This window comes from Myotis yumanensis, unplaced genomic scaffold (genome assembly GCF_028538775.1).
Source record: "Myotis yumanensis isolate MYYU_CA2020_CCGP unplaced genomic scaffold, mMyoYum1.0.hap1 SCAF_18, whole genome shotgun sequence".
Lineage (NCBI taxonomy): Eukaryota > Metazoa > Chordata > Mammalia > Chiroptera > Vespertilionidae > Myotis > Myotis yumanensis.
Window position 1 is genome coordinate 28,070,472 of NW_027223769.1, and position 12,724 is coordinate 28,083,195.

General features: G+C 45.1%; 1 protein-coding gene across 5 annotated transcripts in view; it reads right to left on the minus strand.

The window, feature by feature from the left end:
- Window positions 1-3,942: 3,942 nt before the first annotated feature.
- Window positions 3,943-12,724, minus strand: part of CTCF (CCCTC-binding factor) — a 43,293-nt gene continuing 34,511 nt past the window's right edge. For 2 of the 5 annotated variants that reach the window (XM_070398161.1, XM_070398162.1), the window contains exons 9-12: window positions 12,215-12,397; window positions 11,428-11,563; window positions 6,601-6,765; window positions 3,943-5,457 (exon numbers count right to left, since the gene is read on the minus strand). In XM_070398161.1, coding sequence (XP_070254262.1) covers window positions 5,273-5,457; window positions 6,601-6,765; window positions 11,428-11,563; window positions 12,215-12,397 — 669 coding nt within the window. In that variant the 3' untranslated portion in view covers window positions 3,943-5,272. The remainder of the gene's footprint in view (window positions 5,458-6,600; window positions 6,766-11,427; window positions 11,564-12,214; window positions 12,398-12,724) is intronic. The other 3 variants (XM_070398165.1, XM_070398163.1, XM_070398164.1) reach the window with 3 other exon arrangements.

Sequence of the window (12,724 nt, forward strand, 5' to 3'; positions counted from 1 at the left end):
CGCTCGGGGATTCCCTCCCCGGCCCATCCTGGTTAGTACCCTGAAAAGCCCAGCTGGGGAGGTGAACACGGGGGCGGGAAGGAAGGGCATCTGTTCAGCAGGGGTGTGGAATCTCTCGCAACTTCTAACCTGGAGGCTGTGACGCCCTTCTCTCTGGCAGAGGTTCCGCAGCTTTCATCAGGTTCAGGCTGGGTCAGGCGAGAAAGTCCACGTGTGTGTGCTCAGGGGGCAGCTTGGACTAAAACCTGAAACCAGAGGGCTTCAGGGAGGGGCGGAGTGAATAATAAAGGCGGCCAGGCACACGGGGGTGGGGTCCTCCTCTGGGTATGCATTCTCCCTGGCCTGGATTTGGGGAGGGGGAACCACTAGGAGAGAGGAAAGCTACTGCCTTCAGGGCTGGGAGGGATCAGAAGGTCAGCCCTGAGAAGCACGCTGGCTTATAAAAGACCAAGGACCTAGATTTTGGAAGGTTCACAGGAGGGGATTAATTTTTCCCCTTCCATTGCTTATGGATAAAGAACATTCTCTGCCCTGCCCACAGCTCAGCTAGGCACAGGTGAAATAACCATGAGTAGGTGAGAGATACTGGGCAGAAATCTCCTTGGTTTTTCCTTCCCACCTCCAGCTACCCCTCCTCACCTTGGGGCTCAGAGACAGTGCGAGCACCTTCTCATCTCCCTTTGTTGAGGTCCACCAAGGACTGGGACAAAGTGGAAAGTAGAAACTGAATATTAAAAACTTGGGGGCAGCCATCTCTCCCCTCAAGCAACAGGCTCATGGTGTGAGAGTTGAGAGCTGACCAGAGGACGGGAGGACTCAGCTGGAGAGGGAGCTAGGAATTCCTGCCAACAGAGGCAAGAGGAGGTCCTGCTCCGCTGCCTTTCAATTTGAAAGGAGTCAAGAGCTGGTTAAGATCGAACTCTCTCGAAGACCACATAGAACCCACAGACTGCTTTTAGGGTGAGAACTCACAACGGCCGAGTGGTCAAGAATGCAAGTTCTAAAGGCAGACTGCCTGAATTCAAGCCCTGACGCCATCTCTTACCAGCTGTTTGACATTAAGTTACTTAACCTTTCTGGGCTTCCAGTTCCAGTTCCAGCTGGAGCTATTAACTTATTTAAGTGCTGCTTGTATGGATTCAATATTAAGAGATGTGCTCACAACAGTGCCTGGCACTCAGTGAACACTCACATTTGCCAAGTCTACCATGGCAACCCTAGGACTCCAAAACATAACTACAAAAATGCCACCTCATTAGGCTTTTCCTGTTTAGAATAACAAGGATGAGAACTAAAAGAGGGAATGACTGCCAAAGGGCTGGAGCTGTTCCCTAGGTGGGGACTCTGGAGGCCTCAGTCATTATGGTCCAGTGAGTGCTAGCAGGGAACGCAGGGGGCTACTACGGAGAAGGAAACCAGGATCAGCATGTAGATCAGACCAGGGGTGCTGAACTAGCCACAAACCCTCATTAACTGCTGGCACTCAGGGTGACAGAGACAAAACAAACAGACCAAGTAAACGCATGGGACTCCGCTCCAACAAGCAGGGAGTGACTCAGTGAGAGGGGGAGGCCTTAGCTTGTTCAAGCGGCTCCTATGTTCCAGACAGCATGACACTCCGTGGGCGCTCAGGAAATGCTAAAAGGTCCTAATGAGGAATAAGCCCCGCCTACTCCAGTAGCACAGGCTGACAGGCTAGGCTGCACCTCCCAGCGCTGCCACAAGGCTCCCTCAGATGGTTTTAAAAGACAAGAGCTGGGCAGCAGTTGACAGGCAACACCACTTAGATGTAATTATTTTCTCACTCCAGTACCTACCACAGTTTAACAGTGGGGAAGAGTGCTGTAGACAGGCCAGGGAACTTCCCCATAAGTTCTCAGGTGTGGAGTAATAATGAGAACTGGTTTTTGCTGAAGGTTTTATGTATGTATTTACTTATTTTAACACGTTTCGTACCGCTCAGTTTTCTTGTGTTTCGAGCGCCATCTGTTAAGGACCGCTCACGAGTGTTCTCGTTTTCCACGCCCATGGAAAAAGGAGCGAATCTAGATACTTATGTAAATTTTGTTTGGTCCCTCTTCATAGAGGAAAATGTTTTACACAGTACCATACGTTAAAAAAGTACTAGGAACTTTGTTTAATTGTTTTTGTAAATAAAAATGTTATAATTATTGAAAAACAACACCTAAAGTGCATTATGATGATTTAAATAACATGCAGTTTGCCCAAAAACGTGCGGTCCCTGGCGTATGTCTTAGAGATTTCTATGCGGTACGCAATGTGTTAAAATATATTTTATTTATTCTTTACAGAGAGGGAGAGGGATAGAGAGTTAGAAACATCAGTCAGCTGCCTCTTGCACACCCCCTACTGGGGATGTGCCCGCAACCAAGGCACACGCCCTTGACCGGAATCAAATCTGGGACCCTTCAGTCCGCAGGCCGACGCTCTATCTACTGAGCCATTCTGGGTAGGGCTATTTATTTTTTTAAAAATACTTTTGAGCCGAAACCGGTTTGGCTCAGTGGATAGAGCGGTGGCCTGCGGACTGAAAGGTCCCAGGTTCGATTCCGGTCAGGGGCATGTGCCTGGGTTGCGGGCACATCCCCAGTGGGAGATGTGCAGGAGGCGGCTGGTCGATGTTTCTCTCTCATCGATGTTGCTAACTCTCTATCTCTCTCCCTGCATCTCTGTGAAAAATCAATAAAATATATTTAAAAAATAAATAAAAAATATTTTTGATTTCAGAGAAGGGAGGATAGAAACAAATTATGAGAATCATTGATTGGCTGCTTCCTGCACGCCCCCTACTGGTGATGAAGCCCGAAACCCAGGCATGTGCTCTTGACCGGGAGTTGAACTGTGACCTCCTGGTTCATGCGTCAATGCCAAACCAGCTGGGCAGAGTTTTAATGAAATCACATAGGATTATCAATGGAGAATCCCTTTTCAGCCGCAACTCCCATGAGCATGTCGCTTTTCTTGCACTTCCTCTAAAACAAATCCACATTTAAACTTTTAAACATGAGTGTAACAATGAGAAATAAAAGCTCTGCTGAAGATAAACATCTCACTGTTCTGCAGAGATTTTCTATTATAAATACCTAACAATTATTAAAAGCTATGTGCTCAGTGAAAGAATTCTAGTAGGGGGTACTCTGGTCCCTGTGGGGGATAGCCCATGGGTGGGATGGAGATGAAATACTGACTGCCTGGTGTAGTCTTCAGGCCCCAGATGATATATTTTCCTGGTGATCTGACTGCATGGACAGCACAAGCCAGCCAAAGGCTGCACACATCTTGTCCTTTGTGTTACCTCTCACTGAAAAGTGGAAAGTTGAAATTCGTTAAAAACCCCTAAAATTATTGGCTGAAGCTTTCACCGTGCCAAAGCAGTCTGCCCAGAAATGGCCAGCAGAAGCAAGATGTCCTTCCACTAATGCGTCAACTTCCTAACACAACTCCCTTTGCCTCCTGCTTCCTGTGGTGCTAATAAGCAGCTGTGCTATCCAGGTGTCTCTCCTGCTCATTGTTCCGCCTCCTGTCAAACAGACTGGCCAGCTTCCCTCTGTTCCCCTGGAGTTGGCAGAGCTTGAGGTACTGATCCTAACCCTTTTTGAGTGGAGATCCTGAGGACAGAGCTTCCCCATCAGCCCCTTCTACTCTAGGCTCTGTGGCCCAGCCCCGTGGCCATGGGGAACCCACTCCCTAAAGGGGATCATGGAGAATGGCAGATGTCCATCCACTTACACACACACACTTCCAGGGAGTTAAAACTTGGAACAGATGCACTTGGTATCCCACCATCTGCCAAGACCACCTCCCATCTGCTAAAGAGGAAGTGGCCACACAGCCTGCCTGTACCTCAGGCCTGTACCACCTGAGGTCACACATGCGGACCCCTTTGGGCTTCTCATTAGACAGGAATCACACAAGACAGTGTTTGAAGCATTGTTAATCCGTTATGATTTATTAGCTGTACAGCAGTAGATCCTCCTCCCCAGCTTTCAACCCCATTATGTATTTTATTACAGGTCTCATGTTGGTGTCCTAAAATAATGAAAAATATCACACAGTACAGCTAAGTACAAAATGTATCAACCTAGAGTCTGACAGCTAACTGATGGCTCTCTTAAAAGCAATACACAGAAGAGAAAAGTGTTTGAAATCAACAAGACTGAGGCTCTCTAAAAAACACATTTTAAACGTGACAGTTCATGTGCAAGAATCATTTATAGTTGGTTTCACTTCACATCATTATCCCCCCTCCCCCCCCTTTTTTTTTGAAGATCCAAAGTTTAAATTACTGACCTAATGAAAATTTCTGGCCCAGCTTTTAAGGGACTGCTGTGACCTGCTCATAATCACCCTTCTGCTTTAACAGAGGATTTAAAAAACAGAAAATTCAGCTACAAACAGAGCAAAGAAAATGTCGATGGGAAATTATAACTGAAAGTTAATTGTACAAGGTTCAAATGCTGGCTCCATGGGCTGGAAATCACGATCTTCTACATGGGCGTCCGTCTCTAGTGGGCAGTGGTCTGGGTGCCGTTCTGCTACATGATTGCAATCCAATTCCTTGTCAACATTTACACACTACAGTCTGTGGTAACTTAATTTGCAGGTAATTAAAATGCTGGGTTTTCTTACACTGCACTTCTTTTCAACCTCTTAATTAATGGAAAAGATTAAAATGTAAAAAAAGTTATTTACAAGCTTGACCATACCAGAAACTTTGCCAAGAAAGAGGCAAAGCCTTTAGGACAAAAACCGATCGTAGCATGCCGTATTATTGGTGTGCAGCCGACTCCAAGCAAAGGGAGTCAGGGAAAAAGCAAAAGCAAAAACCAGTTTAAAAGTCTAAGTCCTTCCCAAGTCTGCATTTACAATTAAAAACTCTCCTGGGAAGAAGACCGTAGAACTCTGGGCAACCCGGTGGCTGTTCTGGAGTGGTTTACCATAGCAAGGAGGAGGGTCCAATGTCTCTGTTTCCATCTAAGAAACCAGTTAGGCGTCAACACTGTCCTCAGCACTTCCTGGTAAACCCTCAGGGTCTCGGAACATTCCATGATTTGCTAACATCAAATGGCAAGTTCTAGTTAAATCACATTTTCCTAACATCATCCTTGAAGTTTTAGTTCTCAGTATGTTTGGTAAAACGGTGTAAAATGGTGCTTTTCCCAAAGCCAAAAAAAGAAAAAGGGAGAAAAAGTAAGATGCAGGCCGTTTAAACACAGCCCTGAGCAGTCCTGGTGAAGACAAGGCCCTGCCATCACCGGTCCATCATGCTGAGGATCATCTCAGGGGTGAGGTCTCCGTTGGGGGCATCTGTGGCAGCGGGCTGGGCCTCTTCTTCCTCCCCCTCCGCGGGCTCTGCATCTGGCTCCTTTTTTACTTGAACTATAATGTTCTCAATTGCACCTGTATTCTGATCTTCAACCTGGATGATAGCTGTTGCTGGTGAAAAGGGGCACGAACAAAACACATGCTCCATTAAAGCCCTCAGAGGTGGCAAAGGTCCTTCCAGACTTGACACTAAATGGTATTAGCAATTCAGGAAAGTCTTCGTAGTTATACAGAGCAAGTCAATAAAAAAAAGACTAACTGATCTAAACATGGCCACACATAAAGCCCAAACACTCTAGAAACTATGAAAGAACCAAATGCTGGCAGTTACCTTCATATGCCTCCCAAACTACGTATTAAAGCCTTATTTTTCCTTTATGTCATAAATTTGGCCTTGCAATAATAGTCTGAGACAGGCAAAGATGTGGACAGCATGACCAGGATCACAGAATGTGTGATGTGGGTCTGTTTTAGAGATGGGTCACCTCAGCAAGAACCTGACATTTGATTCTAGCTCTTCCACACCCAGGGCCCTCCCACCAGCTCGTTCATTCATGTGTGTGCAGGTGAAACGGTTCCCAGGATCTATAGTTAATCACCCCACTGTGATATACGTCTATACATGAGGCTCAGTAAACACAGTTAAAAAGTAGATTAAACCCTGCATTTGTTAAAGGAACAAAACACACCAGCTTTCAGGAGATCTAGAACAACACATAAGTAGAATAGAGACCTGAGTTCCCTAGAGTCTGCTCTCATAGGGCTGTGTCTAGTATAGGACTGCTACCCACTGTCATATGTGGTGTGAAGTGGAGGGTGACCCCCTCCTCGGTGTCAGCTCATAAATCAGAAGGCCAGCAACTAAATCCACAGGCCTTGGATTCTTAATAGGAGGACCAACCTACTCACAGAAACTGCTTTCTTTCTCCATCCTTTAAAGTTTGGGTCCTTTACATTCACTACCACATCAATTCTGCCAGCTGACCGACTGTGGTTGTTTTGTAAAACCTCCCACATTAACAGCACCCATCGGGTAGAACATAAGCACCCTTCTATGCTAAACTTTTATTCACTGAAATGTAACAGGCCTGATGTTCCCCAGTAAAAAAGTAAAAAATCCCTTCCTGAGTTTGTTCCTGGCACAACCCTAACTTGTCTCATGGCTTAGTTCTCATCTTCCCCAAGAACACGGACCTGCACAGCTTTCCCACGTGCTGGGAGAGGATGGCAGCCAGTAACTGAGGGGAGACTTACGCTGGGTCTGTTTGGGTTGGTTGGTTCTGCCAGGGGGGCGTCCTCTCCGCTTCTTGGCAGGTGGTGGGGCTGGGGTCACAGGCTGAGGCTCTGGCTCAGGTTCAATTTCCATAGCAGGCTCCTCTTCATCGTCATTGTCATCCAGGTCTGGCTCAGCATTTTCTTCTTATTAAATCAGGGAGAACAGGTGGTGGAAGAAAAAATAACACAAATAATCATATACTCTGTGAAGTTTAGTTATGTATTTAATTTCATTGTTAAAAAGCCCATTTTAAAAATGCTTTTGCTGCCCAGTCAGTGTGGCTCAGTGGTTGAGCATTGACCTAAGAACCAGGAGGTCACGGTTCGATTCCCAGTCAGGGCACATGGCTCAGGTTGCAGGCTTGATTCCCGGTAGGGGGCATGCATGAGGCAGCCGATCAATGACTCTCTCTCATTGATGTTTCTCTCTCCCCCGCCCTTCTCTGAAATCAATAAAAATATATTTTAAAAAAATGCTTTTGCTGAAATTATTGCTATCAGTCAAAGCAGAGTAAACTGGTATTGTGGCAGAATTAATAAGCAAAGGAACTTGACTACTATTAATCATATTTTACATGGACTAGATTTTTTTTCTTTAGCTTTAGACATCAGAAAATATTGAGTTTAAATTCTTAGAGGCAACTTCACCTTATATGTCAGTCATAACAAAACCACAAATAGCGTTTAGGTTGAAAATAAAACAAATATTCCCTCAACCTACTCTACGAGGATAAAGGAGGACATAAACCTGAAATGGACCCCTAAAGATGTGGTCCTGCTCATCTGAGTGGGTGAAGGGTGTGTGTGTGTGAGGAAGCAAGACAGAAGCTCCTGATGCATTGTGAGGTCTTATTTACCAGGATAAGTAGCAGGAGTTCTTTTAGGAGTACTATTGATGGGCTTTAAACAGGCCAAGTTTTTAGAGTTAAAAGCCAAGAAGCACAGGTTGCAATCACTTTCTTCTTCCCAGCTTAATATCAGTATCAGGCCCAAAGGGTCATCCTTAATCCCTTACTTTGTCTCTAATGCCATCTATATATATAAAAAGCCAGTGACCGTAACGTCATAACAACCGGTCACTATGATGCCCTCTGAGGCCAGTGAACCTGCCTGATGGGGGGTGGGGCCAGCCAGCCAACTTCCCGTGGCCCCTCCCCCGAGCTGGCCCTGATCAGCCTCTCCCACCCCAATTAAGGGTTGGGCACCAGCCAACCCCCCCACGCCTCCTCCCCCCATCCAACCCGTCCCTGATCGGCCCACCACCCCTCCCCTGGCCGGCTCTGCCCCTGATTGCCACCCTTATCCCAATAGGGGGAGGGCCTGGCTGGCCAACCTCCTGCCCCAATTGGGGCCAGGCAGGCTGGACCCCACCTGTGCACAAATTCATGCACAGGGTCTCTAGTAATCCCATAAAAGGAGAGGGAACTATTGTAGAAAAAATACTGATGAGGGGCCTGATAACATATGGCTTTGAGCCCTGGATTTCTTACTAGGTATGAGACCTAAGACACTGACCACACTGGACCTCAGTTTCCTTCTGTAATTTTTAAAGCTTTCAATCTACTTACTAGTGACTTGAGTATCAAAAGGGTTGAGATAACACACGTAAATCATGCTCTGTAGCTTACAATCTACTACACAAACACAGCTGTATTGACACTGTACACCACGATTTAAAATGTCTCCATTATTCCACTCATTATTTAGTAAGAGATGTTATCCCTATTTTATAGAAAAAGTGAGAAGCTAAGTGATTTGTAAGGCACAGCTAAGCCACAGCAGGTGGAAATCCAACCTCTATCCTCAATTTGGGGCTGTTCTGCTGCTCACCCCTGCAGGCAGCCAAAGACGTCTTGTTACCCCTCCCTCACTGGCGTGCCACAAAATGTACACTGCCTGCCTTCCTCCAAGAAGCACAGGTTGCAATCACTTTCTCTTCCTCTGGAACCAAATGTTTAAATTTAGACATCTGTGAGTAAATGCCTGATCTCCGGACAAAACAACTTATTTATCAAGTGACTGACATCCTAAGTGAAATGTGGGGAACGTAGTCTTATGTGGCAGTGTGTCAAGAACTTCCCTGTTGAACTTATTCACACCCCGTATTGCCTAAGTTAGCCCAATGCCTAGAAAATGAAATAAATTCAGTCAGAAATGGGGGGGTGGAGGAGGGGGAGAGAGAAACACACAAAAAGGGTTAATAGGGTCAAAAGCTTATTGGCTTGGAGAAATTTGGGCAAAAAACCCTTGAAAATAGCAGTAGATTCTGCTGTACCATCTCTGCAGATGGCCAGGCAGAGCTCCTGGGAGGGGATACATAACTGCTTGGCCTTTGTAAGCAGTGGGATAGAAAACCCAGACTGGGGGGCGGGGAGAGACTAGTATTAGGTATGAGGCCCAGAACCAAACTGTGCTCTACAAACTAGAATTCTTCAGCTAAAACACGCTTCTGGTGAAGTACAATTAGGGACTGACCCACAGAAACGAGCAGGGCAGTACCACGGGAAAGAAGGGATATCTGTGGCAGCACGAAGCTCCGCAACTAAGAGCAACTCCTGGGACCTCAAGGTGAGGATTATCTGTGGGTCTCTGGCGATATTTGGGGCCTTCTGACCCCAAATATTCCTTGGCACCTCCTAATAGTCCACACATTTTCTTAAAGATACTTAGTAGAGTCATGTGTTCTTTTCTAAAAAGCAAGCACACTGACTTTTTAAAAAAATAAATATATTTTTATTGCTTTCAGAGAGGAAGGGAGAGGGAGAGAGTTAGAAACATCAATGATGAGAGAGAATCATTGATTGGCTGCCTCCTGTAAGCCCCCCTACTGGAGATCAAGCCTGCAACCTGGGCATGTGCCCTTGACTGGAATTGAACTGGGGACCCTTTAGTCCACAGGCCGACGCTCTATCCACTGAGCCAAACCGGCCAGGGCAGCACACTGACATTTTAAAGGAGGTAATTCACTTAAAACTTTGAAGCTAAACAAGGTACTGCTTAAAATACACTTTGCACTAAAAAAGACAGCAAAAATAAATTGCTCCCAGCCCCAGCTGGTTTGGCTCAGTGGATAGAGTGTCGGCCTGCGTCCTGGGTTTGATTCCGGTCAAGGGGACACTCCCCAGTAGAGGAGATGCAGGAGGCAGCCAATCGGTGATTCTCTCTCATCATTGATGTTTCTATCTCTTTCTCCCTCTCCCTTCCTCTCTGAAATCAATAAAAAAAATATTAAAAAATAATAAAATTGCCGAAGCCGGTTTGGCTCAGTGGATAGAGCGTCGGCCTGCGGACTGAAGGGTCCCAGGTTCGATTCCGGTCAAGGGCATGTGCCTGGGTTGCGGGCACATCCCCAGTGGGAGGTGTGCAGGAGGCAGCTGATCGGTGTTTCTCTCTCATCGATGTTTCTGGTTCTCTATCTCTCTCCCTTCCTCTCTGTAAAAAATCAATAAAATATATTTAAAAAAAAAAAAAAAAAAAAAAAAAATAAATTGCTCCTAGAAGAAGCTAAAGTTCTGAATAGAAAAGTGAATAAATAAAAACTAAACTAAATAAATAAAAACTAAAGGGACCTTCTTTTAGATCTACATATAAAAAACAGTGCTTTTATGAGCAAGTTTTACAGTGAAACTAATAAAATAACTGAAGGTTTTTATTTAATTTTCAAAAACTCTGTTCCCTTCCCACTACTTCTACTAACAAATAACACAGAAAACAAAATGAGGAATCCTTAGAAATAGCAATTAGGCACCATCTGTAATCTCTCCAGTCTGATGGTGCTTCTGGGAAAGTGCATTCCCCAAAACAAAACTTCTCTACATTCTTTTCCATAAAAAGCTTAAATCTGTAGTCAAAGATATGCCTTCTCAACTGGGTGCCAGCAGCCCAAGTGTCCACATTATAGAACCTAACACTTTGGAACAAATTTGTATCCTCAAATGTGACTCCTACGTTACCAACATTCTTGTTCTCCCTCGCTCTTCATGAGTCTAATACAGGGGTGGGCAAACTTTTTGACTCAAGGGCCACAATGGGTTCTTAAACTGGACCGGAGGGCCGGAACAAAAGCATGGATGGAGTGTTTGTGTGAACTAATATAAATTCAAAGTAAACATCATTACATAAAAGGGTACGGTCTTTTTGTTTTTAGTTTTATTCATTTCAAACGGGCCGGATCCGGCCTGCGGGCCGTAGTTTGCCCACGGTTGGTCTAATACCTCAAAGCATACCTTCTGTCTGGATTTCATGACTAGAAAGGCAAAAACACCCCAAAGAGCATCAGTGGTAGGAAAATAGGCCAAGTTTTAAAACATAAATGGAGAGAATAAGGAAGAGAAAGGCTGACCTTCAACAAACTTGATCAACACATCTCAAGGCTAAGCTGACAGAGGCAGTCAAACCAGAAGTTGGTCAAGATGCTTTAAGCAACCTTCTTCATGCCCATTAGATTCATTGCTCAAATCTAGACCAGCTTCCTAAATGTGGAAGTTACGAACATAGAAAAGAAACTCTGCTGGCCTTAAAATATCACTAATCTGAGTAAACTGTGTAAATATATTAATTTTGCTTTGGCTTTAAATGAACATAACATATAAGGTATTATTAAGCAATTTCTAGAACGCCATTAGGAAAAAAAGAAAAAAAGTTGCCCCAGAAACAAACTAACTGCTGTTGTAAATATATACACACACTACGAAGATTAGAGGTTTAAAGGAAGCACTGGTCTACTTCTATCTCCCAGCATATCCGTACATAAACTGGGTACCAAAATCTGCCATGTTCAACTAAACCAAGAAACAAGCCACTTACCACTGTCAGAGGAGTCTTCTTTTTTAGAGCGCATCTTTCTTTTTCTTCCACGTTTACTTTTCTTCGTTTCTCCTCCATTTTCTCCTTCTACACCATCTGGACCAGCACAATTATCAGCATGTCTTGCCATGGTATTCTAACAAAAGGAACAAACCCTCTTTCACATTACTGAAAAAGTAAAGATGAGCACTGGAAGTTCTCTTTATTTTAGTTAAACAAACAAACAAACAAATAAATGGAGTATCTACATTAAGTCTGAATGTCTGCTAAAGCATGTCCTAAAATATGCTCTCCTCATTCAGGGAAATGATGTCCATCTGGAGGGGGACAAAAGGGAGAGAGAAGGGAGGGAGAGAAAGAGTAGTCCTTCAGAAGATGAAGCTGGGTCCCCTGAGCAGAGAGCTCAGCAGCATGAGGCAAAAGGAACTGGGGAGGATCAGACCAGCCCCCTGTCCTGTGCAGATCTAACATGGTCCCAAATGAAGACCCAGGACAGACCTATTGGGGGACTCCCTGCCAGCAGAGGGTTCACACATGGACACAAGACCTCTGTGTCTATTACCTCAGTGGGAAGCACTGTCGTGCTTTGCAGTGGAAGACCAAGAACACAATGTTAAGAACCATTGTAATTTGACTTGGGGTGGTGAACACACAATAAAATATACAGATGATGTATTATACAATTGTGTAGCTGAAACCTATATAATTTTATTAACCATGTAACCCCAATAAATTTAAAAGAAAAAAGAACCAAAATAGAGGATGTAAAGCTCTGACTCTTTCTTACCCGCCGTGTGAATGTTTTCCCACACTTAGAACAGACAAAGGCCGCAGGGACAAAGTTGGGGTCGTGATAGCGTTTGAAGTGCATGTCGAGGAGTTGTTTCTGGCGGAAGGTCTTGTCGCAGTGGCTGCAGGCGTAAGGCTTCTCCCCGGTGTGGGTGCGCTTGTGCATGATCATGTGCCTCTCCTGAAAGAGCGGGTGGGGGCAGAGGCTTCAGAGCCTGTCTGTCAGAGCGCTGCTACCCCAGCTACCACCTGTGTGCATATGGCTGACAGGCTTTTCTCTCCCAAGGATCTAGGCTTGTTGGAAGGATAAACTGATCTTTACTGGGGTGAACTACTTCCAATAAATCCCAGGCAGATATGCCCACTCCTGCCAGGCTGCTTCTTTAGATCATTCCCCAGCATCAGGCTCCAGGACCAAATTCTTCCCTTCTTTCAAGTCCTGAACTTAATCTCCAGAGTTCCGAGAAAGAAGTCAGTAGTCTGCCTGAGGTGGGGGTGGAATGGGTAA